Consider the following 14,271-nt stretch of genomic DNA (forward strand, 5'->3'; position numbering starts at 1 on the left):
AGGGTTTTGTCCATTTTGCAGAATAACACAGTTTACATTTGCTCTTCATAGTGTCTCGTCCACATGTTCTGTTGTGCTCAGCTGGAAATAAGGAGGAAGTACAGACACATGTGGCCAGCCGGTTTCCCAGGGCAAACAACAAGGACTCTCTAGGTCCCCAGACTACAGTTTGGAAACCTCCGCTCTATCTATCTTAGGTATGGTGCCCATTACCGTAGTACCTAAAGAACAAAGATGTGCTTCTAGGATGGATACATGGAAAGCCCCATTAATCAGTACATTTTGAAAAGTACAAAAATACCAGTCACTAGAAACACCCCAACTCTTTAAAAAGATCCCCCCAAACCATAGCCACAGTTTAAAAACATATTGTAAACATTTGAGAATAAACACTGGAATTCAGTTAAAAAAAATGTGAACGTTGGAAACTAGAAGGTACGCTGGCTCCAATATGGAATGGCACACCCACTTCAGCTACCCTCTTTCACCAGTCAGCCAATGGGGCAGTTCCTCTAACAGGAGGCTGGCACTGGGTAATCTTGGTCCTTGCAACATGCTCCTGGGTTGGCTGGCTGGAACATGTTGATAAAAGGGCCAGGCTAGGCAGAGGACGGCCTCTTCCTGCTCTTCCCTCCACCCTCTTTGAGGTTATTGGTGGAGGATATTAACAAACCTAATTGTTTTGGCTTGGAAGGCTGCATTTCGGGTTTCACAGGACACTGCAGTTACAGCTGGCCATTTCCACAGGTCATCTGGACTGCAGCAACTGTGAGGATTTGTGTGATGTGAGTATTCATGGATTTTGACGCCAATTAAATGAAAATTGATGGATTGGAAGAATTCCATTGGCTCCTTCAGGCTGCTGCAGTCGATGTCACAGGTACTTTTTTGTGGAATTATGTAGTGGGTTTGTGTGGCACTGTTTGTGGACACATCAACACGGATTTTGCTTGGTTTCCTGGGATTATAATTTTAGGCAATAGGTCCTAGCAACAGGGATGTCAGGTCCCTCCCTTTTCAGTGCGATAGATTTGGCATTAGTGCTTGGCTTCCTGAAAAACACAGAGGCTGGGAGGTGTTGAGGACGCTCCCACCACGCCTATCCCTGAGGCATCCCAGGAAAAGGGGTTAGATTCACAGAGAAGCCTGAACCATTCTATGAGGCCAGGTAGTTTCCTAGGTATTAGACTGTTGTGAGTTGCAGGCCATGATATGGTTTGGAAGTAATCCAGGCTCTGACAGGGCCTTGTTCTGAAACAGCTGTTGAGCTTTGGGACTGTAATACTCTGGAGTTGAGCATGAAAAAGAAGGCAGGTGACAGAGAGAGCACCTATTGCCTTCTCCCTTTTACTGCTGCCTGGACAGGTCACCTTTTGAGACTATGTTCTCATGGAACAAATAAAGTTCCATTCACTTGCCCAAAAATTCCAGCTGGGAGGAGTTGGGATAAAAAATGCAAAAAAAAAAAAATCACACAGTCACTAGGTCCCTGGGAATGAGATAAGAAGAAACAGGTCATTCGCTCCCCTTCCTTCTGTTGTCCCTGACCTACTACTTGCCCCTAACCCGAACACAGTAGAGCTCTCCCCATCCTGTTCTCTACCCTCCCGTCCAGCTGTGAACTCTGGAACAGGGACAGTGTTCTGATGGAGGCCTTCCTTGGTGCCAGTTTAGCAAATACTGGAGGCAGTGCCACCTTGGAGATGAGTACTGTGCAAGTGGGAAGAAGAGAGGTTAGATAGAAGCACCCAGCAGCACTAGTACTACTCCACAAGCCCCACACCCAGCAATACAGGAACCCCTCCAAATCCCACAATCCTCTGCAGTTGGACTGTGGGATACAGTGGATCAAGAGGCAACATTTTACACCAAATCCCCTCCAAACATTTTACACCATTTTGCACCATCCCCTCCAATGTCTTACACCAAAACCCCTCCAAATCCCACAATCCCCTGCAGTTGGACTGTGGGATACAGTGAATCATGGGGCAATGTTTTACACCATTTGGGGAGTCACAGACCCAAAAAAAGTAGAGAACCACAAATTCTCAGTTCCTTTTGTGAGCTTCTAAATGCACTACTGAATGCACTACTGAAAAAAAAATCATAGTAAATCCCCCCAACCAAACCATCACTACGGGAGATTGAAAAACTTTAAGGAGAGTAAATGGAATAGTAACTTACTGGAGATGTTGTTAATCGAAGGATCGCTCCATTTTTTATTTCACTGCGATTCTGAAAGAGAAAATCCAAAGTTTTTTTTCTCTAAGTACAATCAGCTCATACAAAAGGTGCAACATGCATTGGACAGAATACCACATTAAACCAGCAACAATGCTTTCTCCATGTGTGTGAATGCCTCCCCACTGCATATGTATGCTAAGATACACAATGTTAGCCCTTTTTATGCAAGTTACCTGTTGTTCAAGCAATAAATATAAATATATATATTATTCATATGAATTTTTAACAGATTTGAACCGTTTTAAGAATGATTCATATATTGCAGAAATTAGTTACCATTGGCTATTTCTAAATATTTCTTTGAAATATACTATGTAATAGACATAAATAACCGCCAGTAATATCTGGCTCTAATCTTGCATGAGGATTTCGTAAGTTTGCTGAAATCTATCATTAAACATCTGCAGCATTTAAACGTTATTCCACTGGCTCTTAGTTTTCTATCACAGGATCATGCTGACAAACCACTGGAACCAGCCACTCAACTCCTTCATCACTATTTTGCATCCCCCTCAAAGAAATATGCTGAAGGGTTAATAAGTGAAAATACATCAATTCAAATATACCGTAAGTCATTTTCTCACATTGTTGGCAGAAAGAGAAGGGTTCAGATATTTCTTTTGGTTAAGCTCATATAAAATGTAAAATTAAACTAAGACACCTGCTGGAAGTCAAGCATCTCACAACAGATTTTGAAAGAGAATGGGATAAGCCCGTCTCCTCACCAACAATCCTGTTTCTCAGTAAGAGAGATTCTAAAGCTCAAGGCTACATATGAAGTGCCACCATACATGTAATAGTACATTTGCCTATGTAGTGCCTGACCAAAAGCTAATTGCTTTCAAACTCCCATTGAACTTCAGTGGTCTTTTGATGAGTCCTACAGTCTCAGTACTACCAGTATGTACCTTGGTATTGGATAACAAGCTTTGGGATACCTCCAATGTAAACCCAAGTTGTGTTAACACATTTATGTTTTTATAAAAGATATGCCCTAATTCAAACTGGAATTACTTTGGGTAAATGCCATGGCCTAAACAATCACAGTGGCCACTTCCGGCTTCAGAATCTATGAATCTCTTCCTTTGAGACACTTATTTTTTTAACATATGTTATATCCTTTTTTTTAAAAACACCTCAATCAATCAATATGAGGTAAGAGGTAAAAAAGTGATCCAGAGTTACTATAGCTGCAAAATGCAAGAGTTTGATTTAAAGTAAAGAGTTATATCATCATTTCATCTATTTCTTCTATGAGAATACAAAGCATCAAAATGGAGAAGAGAGAAGAACGTTTCAAATGACTACAATGTAGAATGTTCCACAGGTTGATATTTGAAGGGGAAGTAAAAAAAGAAGCCTTTTTTTAAAAAAAGCTATTTTCCCCAACTCTCCCTAACCCTACGCAGCTCAGCAACAAAATACTATAAATAAGATGTATCCTGCTTCAATCAAGCCAAGGTGAATAAACTGGTCCCTAAACAAGGTCCAGTACATGGTCTCTCTCACGGTATTCAGAACCCTCCAGGGGACTGGCTCTAGCTACCTCAGAGAGATCACTTCTCCATTAACAATAGACTCTCTCTCTCTCTCTCACTCTCACTCCCTCTATGACAGTATTTCTCAATTGGGTTCTGCGGAACCCAACACTGTTAGGGTTCCGCGAGCAGCTGTTCGCCGCCGGAGAGAGCAGCTGTTCTCCGTGCCACCGAAAAAGGGATGATGTCCCGGATTTTTCGGCGGAGAGTATCGAGTGTAAGGAAAATGTAAGTGAGAAATGCCGACCCAGTTGTTTGAAATTTGTTATATAATTTGCTTATTTTGACTTTTTTTTGGCCCCATATGTAAAAATACTGTTAAGAGTTTGGGGGGGGGGTTCCGCAATTATTTATCAAGTTCAAAAGGGTTCCGTGGCCAAATTTAATTGAGAAACACTGCTCTATGAACTAATCAAGTTATTTCTTCTGCACTCTTGAAACGGGGAAGGAGGGCAGAGATTCATGTTGTTTCTAGTTCTAGGCTAGGTACTTGGAAGCTACTCAGATATTATGATGTTGGGGACTATGTAGGTTAAATAGATAGATTAGATAAATATTTGCCTCAATAAATGTCAGCACACTATATATAGAGTTATATGGAAAAAATGAACCACAATGCACAAGAAGTGCTGAGGGAGATTTTGTTTTGAGCCTTCCTGCTATTTCCATTTATCAGGCTGGGTCTATACCAAGATTTTCAGACCCCAAATGCCCAATGGGCGGTGGAAGTTGTAATGTAGACTAGGCTCAGACATTTTTCCCACCATGTCATCACACTTTGCTCAGAGTAGAGTACAGTAACATGAGCCTTTCCTACACTACAGCTTCCACCAGTGCTGTCACTATGAGCTGCTCCCATTGAGAATTAGCAGTCTGCAAAATCCTAGTGTAGCCAAAGGTTTAGGTAAAATTTCGTATGCCCTTTTATTTGAATGCATCCAAAGCATCAGTTTTCTAGCACAGTAGGCTAGCAAAACTTAAAAGGGGTTATCTTCTCCCCAGTCAAAAATCCAATTTTGTTTATCCATTCTAAATAATGACTTAAGAGCCTGCAACGAAACAATCTGTGTAAGCACACAATTTAACCAAGAGGATTTTCTACATTAACTGCATGGTGCAACATTCAATATGCCAGTTAATTTCAGCAACAACATTTATACACAGCTAATCTACTTAGTGGTAGAGAGACTGTATTTGGGGTTCTTATTCAAGATAGCAGAATGTCTTTTAAACACAACATCTTGGTTTCTGGCATTCATATCCAGAATACAAGGGGCAATGTTACTGAGGGTAGGATATGCCATTATCATCTAGGATATAAAAAGAACATTTGTTTTCCAAGATATTTGGAGAACCCTCCCACCAATCTCCGGTCCACACACACATAGATTCATAAACAATATAATCAAGATGATCTCCTGCATTAGAACAATAGCTTATTCCTGGGTAGTGAGAGGGAGCCTACTTCAGAAAAACATGCTAAAGCAGTTTAATATTCTACAGTAGCCAGTCAGATTCTTTAAAACAGTCACCTGGACACTAGGCAACAGCAATGTTATTGCCACAAATACGTCACTTTTCTGACTGCAAGATAATAAATCTGGCAGGAGATGAGACTCACAAGCTTCCATTTTAATTTCAAGTCTTATTTCCAAGCATTGCACTACTGCATGACACCTTCCAAGCTGAATTCTCATCATGCACGTTAGTTATTACTCTGACTAGTACCACCAAGGCATGTCGACCGTGACTCCAACCAGTAGAATCTGAAGCAACCAAAGCATGGACTGCTGTACTTGGGGGGAGGGGGTAAAATGGGGGAGGCAGCCAGGACCATCACTTCCCCCAACACCTCCAAACGTACAGGGCAGACTTATCCTACTCTGAAGCATTAAGACGCAGTTGGTAGCTCCTGACCCCCCCCCCCCCCCACTGGGCCTTGGGAGACAACTGCTGAGAGAGGAGAAGCAGGAAAACCTGCATAAACCACCACAGAAGGGACCCTGGATACATCCCAGAGAACTTTCTCATCCATTGCCGTAAAAACAAAGTTTTAAAAGGAGCATTTGTGGTTAATTAATGATCTGTACTGTGGTAGCATCTGGGAGCCCCACTCATGGGTCTGGACCTCATTGTGCTAGAAGCCATGACTTTCCTTTCCTCCTCTTGCACTCACTACCTGTGGGATTCCCTTCCATCTCCATTCCCCTCTAAAGGTGCTGACCATTTCAGCTGAAGTCCATATGAGTTGTGGGTGTTCCTCGCCTTGAAGTATCAGGTCCTTTATTCTGTCCCTTACGTTCTGGGTGCCCTCTCCCCAGTTCTGTCTCCCTTTACATCCCCCTGGTCTCCCACTCAGTTCACCTCCTCCTCTCCTTCCCCACTGAAAAAATCTTTAAGGGCACCTTTGTCTCAACTCTTTTCTGGGATCCTCTGATCCCCTTTACCTTGCTCATTCTCTGTTTGATGGTGATGCTCCTTGCATCTGACACCACCACTGGATTGTGCTCCATATCTCAAAGCTTTGACTGTGTTGATCATTCCGCTCCTTAATCGGCTCAAAACATGGACACATCAGACTTCTGATGAAGAAGTAGCATTTAAAAAGTGGGCCCAAGAGCATTAAAAGAGCTCCCTTAACCATGGATAGGGATGAAGCTATATTCATTTCAATCTCAGACACCGGTTCCCAGGGAGCAACAAAAAATTCTCTCTAGTTCGTTAGATTAATGCAGAGAGCAAATTATCTCCCTCCTAAAAAGAAACTTAATTACAAAATTAACAACGGTACAAGCATTGCTTCAAAGACTGAACAGTGGTCAGATGCCAAAAAAAAAAACAACACGTGAGACCATGTATAGCTGCAGCACCTGGTGACTCCTGCCAAACGATACCGTGGGTTATAAAAATGAATTTAAAAAACTTAAATCTAACATTTTTCAGTGTATACCTTTTGTTTACTTTTTGCATTGCACTCAGCTTGGACAAAGAAAATGTAACAGAGATGGGAACTAAAATATATCATTATTCTAAAAATGAAAACCCTTGCAGTATTTAAGGAGAGAAGAAGTTTAATAAGTTTAAAATGCTGAAAAAATGAAGAAGGAATAATTATTTGTGGACGTTAATATCTGATTAAAGTATTTTTGTTGCTTCATTATTGTTTAAAAAGATCCAGCTTACACAGACCGATGCAGAACAACATTTGTTAAGCAATAGCACCTAAAGCTCCCAGGTCTTCCCAACATATGTTGTTGGTTTTTTAAAAGAACCCTCCTCCCCAGCACATTCCCTTCTAACCACTTGCAGTAAGCTAAGTCATTAAGTATTTAAGTGAATATAATACTCATAAAAGTGAGAGGACTGCTACATGACAAAATAAACCTTTAACTTGCTTGTTAGGTTTTCTTAAGTGCCCTTCCAGCAAAGCTCTGCTTAGCTAGCTTGGCTATTTTGATGGCATCTTTGTATCGTGATAGCTATGGCTTTCCTTAAAGCTCAGCTCCCGGAGTCAAATGGATGTGTACCTTCATTCAGCCTTCATTCTTAAAGAAAAAGTAAGTTTCTAGCCCTCATGGCTATGGAGAAAGCTTCAAAATGTGACCCCAGAGCACCCTAAAGGCTCAAAAAAAGAAAGCAAATAAAAAGAACACCAAATCTATTATTTTCACATAACCTCATGATTTTTAAGCATTCGGGTTTACTGCACACCCGCCATCTCTATCTGAAAAGATGGCTCCCGCACTACTCTCCACTGTTGCTTTCAGCATTCCGAACACATCGTGGCTGTCCGTGCAGTACATCATGAGCTTCGAATCAGAACCGAAATCCGAGGAGCCTGACCTGCTGAGTGACATGCAGACAAACAGCACCGCATTACTGTTGTCATTCATGGAGCAGCTGCACATGGTGAACCGCTGCTCTGGGCGTCTGAGACAAGCACTAAATGATGGGATTGCATCATTCTGCAGGTCTGGGATGACGAACAGTGGCTACAGAACTTTCGAATGTGCAAAGCCACTTCATGGAACTCTGTGCAGAGCTGGCACCTGCCCTGCAGTGCTAGGACACCAGAATGAGAGCTGCCCTCTCTGTGGAGAAGCGTGTGACAATCGCTGTGTGGAAACTGGCAACTGCAGACTGATACCGGTCAGTCACTAATCAATTTGGAGCCTGCAAGTCCACGGTTGGAGCGGTGTTATTGCAAGTGTGCAGTGCCATTAACAACATTCTGCTGCAAAGAACTGTGACTCTGGGCAATGTGCGTGAAATAGTGGATGGCTGCGCAGCAATGGGATTCCCTAACTATGGCAGGACAATAGATGGCACGCATATCTCGATTTTGGCACCAGACCATCTTGCTACAGAATACATCAATCGGAAGGGGTATTTCTCTATGGTACTCCATGTGCTTGTGGATCACCATGGGCGTTTCACTGACATCAACACGGATTGGTCAGGAAAGGTGCATGATGCTCATATCTTCAGGAACACTGGCCTGTACTGGAAGCTACAAGCAGGGACTTTTTTCCCAGATGAAAAGATTCCATTAGGGGATGTTGAGATGTCCACAGTGATCCTGGGAGACCCAGCCTACCCACTAATGCCGAATGACTATTGAATGTGTGTTTGGCAGGTTAAAGGCACGCTGGGGATGCCTTTATGGCAGGCTGGACTTAAATGAGGACAATATTCCTGTGGTTATAGCTGCCTGCTGTGTGCTCCACAATGTATGAGACGCTAAGGGCAAGAAGTGGACCGCAGAGGCGCATCACCTTGTATCTGAATATGAGCAGCCAGATCCCAGGGGTATTAGAGAGGCACAACAGGGGGCCATACGCATAAGGGAGGCATTGAGGGCCCATTTTGACAATGAGAACCCATCAGGTGTTTTTTGAAACTGCACTGTGACATTCTATGACGTGTGTCGGTGGTAGATATACATATCATGTTCAACACATAAATAAAGAGTGCTTCTCGTTTTGAGAGCATACTTTTATTATTAACACAAAACAGCACACAAACAAATCCTAGAGGGGGGAAGTAGTGGAGGGTAGTGCCAGCTATGACAGCTGCGTGTAAGTCCAGCAGTCATTCTCATAGCTGTCTGAGGGGCTGGAATGAAGGGGGTGGCAAGATGGCCCATAACTTTGGTAGGAATGTGTAGGGGGAGATGGTGGAGTGCAGGGGAAGAAGTTTTGTTGCCACTGAAGGTGGGCCGAACTTGCATGAACTGTGTCTGCAATGACACTACTGACTTTAGAAACTCTGTCTGCTTCTCCATGGCCTTGATCAGTCACTCATGGCCAGCAAAAATTCTCTCCTGGTTTTCCTTCCATTCCTGTCTGTCCATCTTCCGAGATTCTGACATTGATTGTCTCCATGCCCTTTTCTCTCTTTTGGCTGCCTCAGAGGACAGGACAGGAGGAGTTCCTAGAACATCTCCTTCCTTCTCCACGGCCGCTTCCTTATCAGTTGTAGGCAGTCTGCCGGCATAGGAGCCTCGACTGGGAAGGTCACATCTGTGTAAGAACAAGAAACAAAGACCAAAATCATTATTGTGAGTGCCCTAACAGTACACATGAATCACTATGAAACACACCTCGTTTTCACTGTCCCCTGCGCAGAGTACAGCTCCTTAATCAGCCTGAGAATGGTGAGTTGCAGGGGTGGGGAGGGGAGACCATATACGTAGGTCTAGGTTCTGGGTGCATAATCACTTGGGACATAAATGCAAATATATAGGGGAAAACAAATTTTAAATTGTGCCACCATTCTCCACAGGCAGGGGCCACAGAAGCAGATATCTTGCTCCTTAAAGTCAGCAAGGATGCTAGGATGCATCTCCTCCATGCGAGCAGCTTCAAAGTGGGTCCCTATACTGCACGACAGTGCGCTGCTTTTGTCCCCGCTCAAGTGATTGCCAGTTGACATGGGAAAGTGGCCTACAACGGGGGCACAAACACAGCTGCTCCGCCCAGGAATCTGAGGCAGAGAATCGGGGGAGTACCTCCAAGAAAGTTTCCTAGAGGTCACATTGGAGGATACCTGCGAAATCTCAGTGTGCATTAACGTGCTTCTCAGCCGTACTGCCTAGATGCACAAGGGAACGGGAAAGCACATGCAAACACAGCTACTCCTGTGCATTTCTATCCCTTCCAATACCTGTATGTTTTAGCCAAGTTAATGACCCCCCTGTCTCCAGTACATAAGCAGCATCAGCTTCCAACAACTTACCAGAGCTCCCCTCTCCTGCATCCTGAGCTGAAGGGCTGGGGCTGGCTGTAGCCTTCTGGGGTTGAGAACAGCTCCGGACTCCCAACCTCAGCAACCGAACTGTTCCCCAGTTCTGGGTCATCCTCCAGTTCCACTTCCTCATTGATGACCTCTTTGTAGGGATTCAGGCAGTATCAACTGGCCCCGAGGCTGTTGAGGTGTCTACAGGCATCTTGGGAGTGGATGTGGAGTAGCTGCTGAGGATGGATTCCAGCTCTTTGTAGAAGCAGCAGCTCATTGGCTCCGCACCAGAGCAACGCTTTGCCTCCCTGGCCTTGTGGTAGCTCTGCTGCAGTTCCTTGATTTTAGCTCAGCACTGCAGTGTGTCACGCTCATAGACCTTCTCCACCATGGCATGAGAAATCTGGCCAGAGGTATCAAAGTTCTTTCGGCTAGAGCGGAGCTAGGACTACACGGTAGATTCCCCACAAATCCTAACCAGGTCCAGCAGCTCTGGTGTGCTCCAAGCAGGAAAGCGTTTGCTGCGTGGAGCCACCATGGTCAGCTGGGAAGATGAGATGCAAGCTCTCCATGCCGACCAAGCAGGAAGATGAATAAAAATTTCAAATTTACCACAACTGCAAAGGGAGAGGGGTGGGTGGCTGCAGAGCCACGGAGTGCAAATGGATATCCAAAGTGGTCAGGATTGGCATTGTGGTACATTTCCAGAGGCCGATTACAGCAACAAAAACATGCAGCAGTGTCTACACTGATGATTTGTTACTAAAAGTTTGTTGCAAAAAGCTCTACACCGCTCATGAAGGCGGTTTTATTTTGTCGACAAAACAGGGCAGTTTTGTCGACAAAAGGGTCATTGCAATGTGTACACCAGTGTTTACACTGTTGTCAACAAAACTCTCTAGTGTACACCAGCTTTAGTAAATACCCAAACTCCCCATCACTGATTTCTTCTCCACTGAGAAGGCCCTGACTTTTGATATTGCTCACTCAGCAGAGGGGTGACAATATTAATAGTAACATAAGTATATTTTAAACCTGTATTTTTTAAAGTTTCCAAATATGATAAAGCAGATATTTCTGACAGATATCTTGTATGAGGGTGGATGTGCTGTCTACAGCAAAATCATTATATTTAGAAATTCTGTAGTAGATATAGAAGAAAGAGTCTATTCTATTATATAAAAAGTATTTTTATCATTTAAAACATTGTCTCTTCTACAGCTTTGTTAATTCAGAGATTTGATTCAGGTAAACTGCCTGGAGTTCAGGTCACACAGTGTGTCCACTTACTCCCAAGATAGTCATTGTGATATCACTCTCTCACTCCCACTCACACGTTAGTATTCCATTTGTGAGAATGCTCAACAGTTTTTGCCAGTAATTTAGTTCCACATGAGTCTAGATAAGACTCTCCTAAAGGCTACGGGGCTAAAAGGCTACAGGCCGGGGGCGGGGGGGGGGGGGGTAGGTGGAAGGAATCTTTCTAGCAGACTGAATTTACAGAAATTTAAATTTAGGGTATTACATTTAGTGCACTGGCCAATGTTATTGAAATCCCTGCTGATCACTGGAACTGAGGCAATCTCTAAAAGGCTCTGGCATTCAGTATCAGCCCAGAAAGCAACAAAAAAATGTACACAAATTCAGAGAGGCAAAAATGATCAAGCAGCTGCAGAGAATGACTTATGAGGAAGAATTACAAATTAAATAAGTTGACTATATATATACACATATATATACACATATATATATACATACACACACACACACCTTGTAAAACACCATGTATATCATTAGCACCATATAGATAATGATAATAAACAACTAAATGGGGAACAAAACTATCAAGTATTTTAAAGGATGCAAACACCAAGGAGAATCAGTTGTTTAGGGTGGTACAAAAAAGCATTATAAATTGGAAAAACAAGGAGAGTTCTGTAGCACTTTAAAGACTAACAAATTTAATTTCAGTAGGCATAAGCTTTCGTGGGTTGCACCCCACTTTCTACCAACTGCATCTGAGGAAGTGGGGTACAACCCACGAAAGCTTATGACTACTGAAATTAAATGTTAATCTTTAAAGTGCTACAGAACTCTCGTTTTTGCTGTATACAGACTAACATGGCTACCCCTCTGGAATTATAAATAGGCATGATGGAATGAATTTTTGTTTAAAAACGAATATTTAGGGTAAACAAAAAAAAATTCTAAGAAGTGATATCCCAGACTGCAGAATAGCCTGCCAAAGGAAGCAGTGGAAATCCCATTGCTTGAGTCATAGACTGGACAATGCCCTAGACAGTATACATTAGGGAGTATATTATAGGGAATAATACTGAAATGGCAGGGGAAAGGACTAGTAAGCTACCAAATTTCTTCTAACTTCCATGCTGTCTCCCACTTTCATGTTATCTACAGATGTTAGGAAGTGCCAGGTTAAGTACTAAATCAGAAATCCCCGCTACTCAGCATGTTTGCTTACAACCCAGTGGGAAGAGATTAATACTAAAATGAAAGACTAAAAACTACAAAAGGTTCATTTCTCCTTCTATCTTTTACATAACTTCCTACACACAGCACTTACAATGGTATGGTGGAATTTCACCAGAATATACAATTACAGGTTCTATTCAGAGAAAAATAGGTCAAGAGCAAAGACACCTTTCAGACAGACTGAATACTGGTTACTATGCCCAGATTCACAAATAACAAGAACATTTCATCTGTAAATGGAGTAAGGGACAGGGTGGCTGAGGATGAGAAAACAAGGTGAGGACAGCATCATTTTCAAAATAATACAATGTGAGAAATTCTCAAAATAAATGATGAGAAGCAATGCCTGCTCCATTTACAAATGAAAATGAACTGTCAGTGGCTTGAAAGAAAAAAAAGTGGGGCTTCTTCACAAGTGTCAGACATAAAAGTTTAAAAGCAATGAAAATGTGATTGAACAAGAATGGATTCTGCTCAACATGAATTAATGAAAGTTTCTTCCATTTAAAGACAATACGAAAGTTGCATCAGCTTCATCAATATGTGCTGATGAGTTGTAGTCACTAGCCAGAAGGGCATGCAGCACACTAACGACTGCAGATTAACCACTGTCCTCCTCCTTTTTATGATGGTTTACACACAAGTCTGCACCGATTTAGTTACACTGGTACAAAACCTTAGGGGGACTTTTTCACTTGGCTTGTTTCGGTTCAGTGTACACCTGCTACTACTCAATTTAAATTAAACCAAAATAAACTTATCTTAAACTCGGAACATATTTGCACAGCCTCATTGCACAGGTTTAACTAAGGCCTGGTCTACACTAGAGAGTTTTGTTGACAAAAGTCACCTTTTGTGGACCAAACAATCCTGGTGTACACACTGCAATGACCCTTTTGTCGACAAAACTGCTCTGTTTGGTCAACAAAATAAAACTATCTAGAGCAGAGGCATAGAGCCTTTTTTGGCACAGTTTTTGCGAAAAAGCAGGTGTGTAGACACTGCCCTTAGGTTATATCGCTAAAAATAGCCTCCCAATTATCCCAGCATGCCATCCTGCGTGCTGCTCTGGTAAGTAGTTTGAGCTCTGATGCCCTGCAGCTGTCCACCTCCGCCCCTCCTCTTTCAAAGCCCCGGGAAGTTTTCAAGTTAACTCACCTGGAGCTCACTCCACCCACAGCACAGCAAATGGTAGTCCTGCCTTCCTGCCCTAGACTACAGGGGAGAGGTGTAACTCCTGACCCTGATGTGCCATGCAGAGCCAGGGAGGGAGGTGGGGACTGTGTCCCTCTGCCCGCCCCAGCGGGTGCACTGGACCTGTCTCTGCTGAGGTGGGTGGGGGAATGGAGGATGCCAGCTATAAGCTGTCTGCGTAGCAGCTTCTTCTACCTTGGGCTTGGTTGCTTCCAGCTGCTGCTGTCTGAAGTTAAAGAAACAAGCCGCGTACAGACACTCTCACTGTCCCCAACACACACTGTCTCTCTCTCTCTCTCTCTCTCTCTCTCTCTCCGTGTGTGTGTGTCTCTCTCACACACACTCATTCACTTACTTTCCCCCTCCCCCCGCGTCTGTGAGCTTCTTGTGTTTGTGTTCAGCAGTGTCAGCTTGGCTGACAGGGCAGTTTAAAAGCAGCTGTCAAACTGGTAGGATGCCCACGGAACGATGGGGTTCAGAAACCTTCCTCACGTGATGCTGTGCTTGCCCCGTGAGGCATTGCAAACCCTTCCCAAAGCACCCTGCGTGCAGTTGCACAGTGGGA

At 43.3% G+C, this 14,271-nt stretch overlaps 1 protein-coding gene across 2 annotated transcripts in view; it reads right to left on the bottom strand.

Annotated features, from left to right (window-relative positions):
* ELMO1 (engulfment and cell motility 1) overlaps positions 1 to 14,271 on the bottom strand; it is a 434,299-nt gene that overhangs the window by 318,642 nt on the left and 101,386 nt on the right. For both annotated transcript variants that reach the window (XM_067562514.1, XM_067562513.1), the window contains exon 6: positions 2,185 to 2,235. In XM_067562514.1, the coding sequence (XP_067418615.1) occupies positions 2,185 to 2,235 (51 nt within the window). The remainder of the gene's footprint in view (positions 1 to 2,184; positions 2,236 to 14,271) is intronic.

This window comes from Emydura macquarii, unplaced genomic scaffold (genome assembly GCF_026122565.2).
Source record: "Emydura macquarii macquarii isolate MOO-44397 ecotype Brisbane River unplaced genomic scaffold, CSIRO-AGI_Emac_v2 contig_2432, whole genome shotgun sequence".
NCBI classification, from domain to species: Eukaryota; Metazoa; Chordata; order Testudines; family Chelidae; genus Emydura; species Emydura macquarii.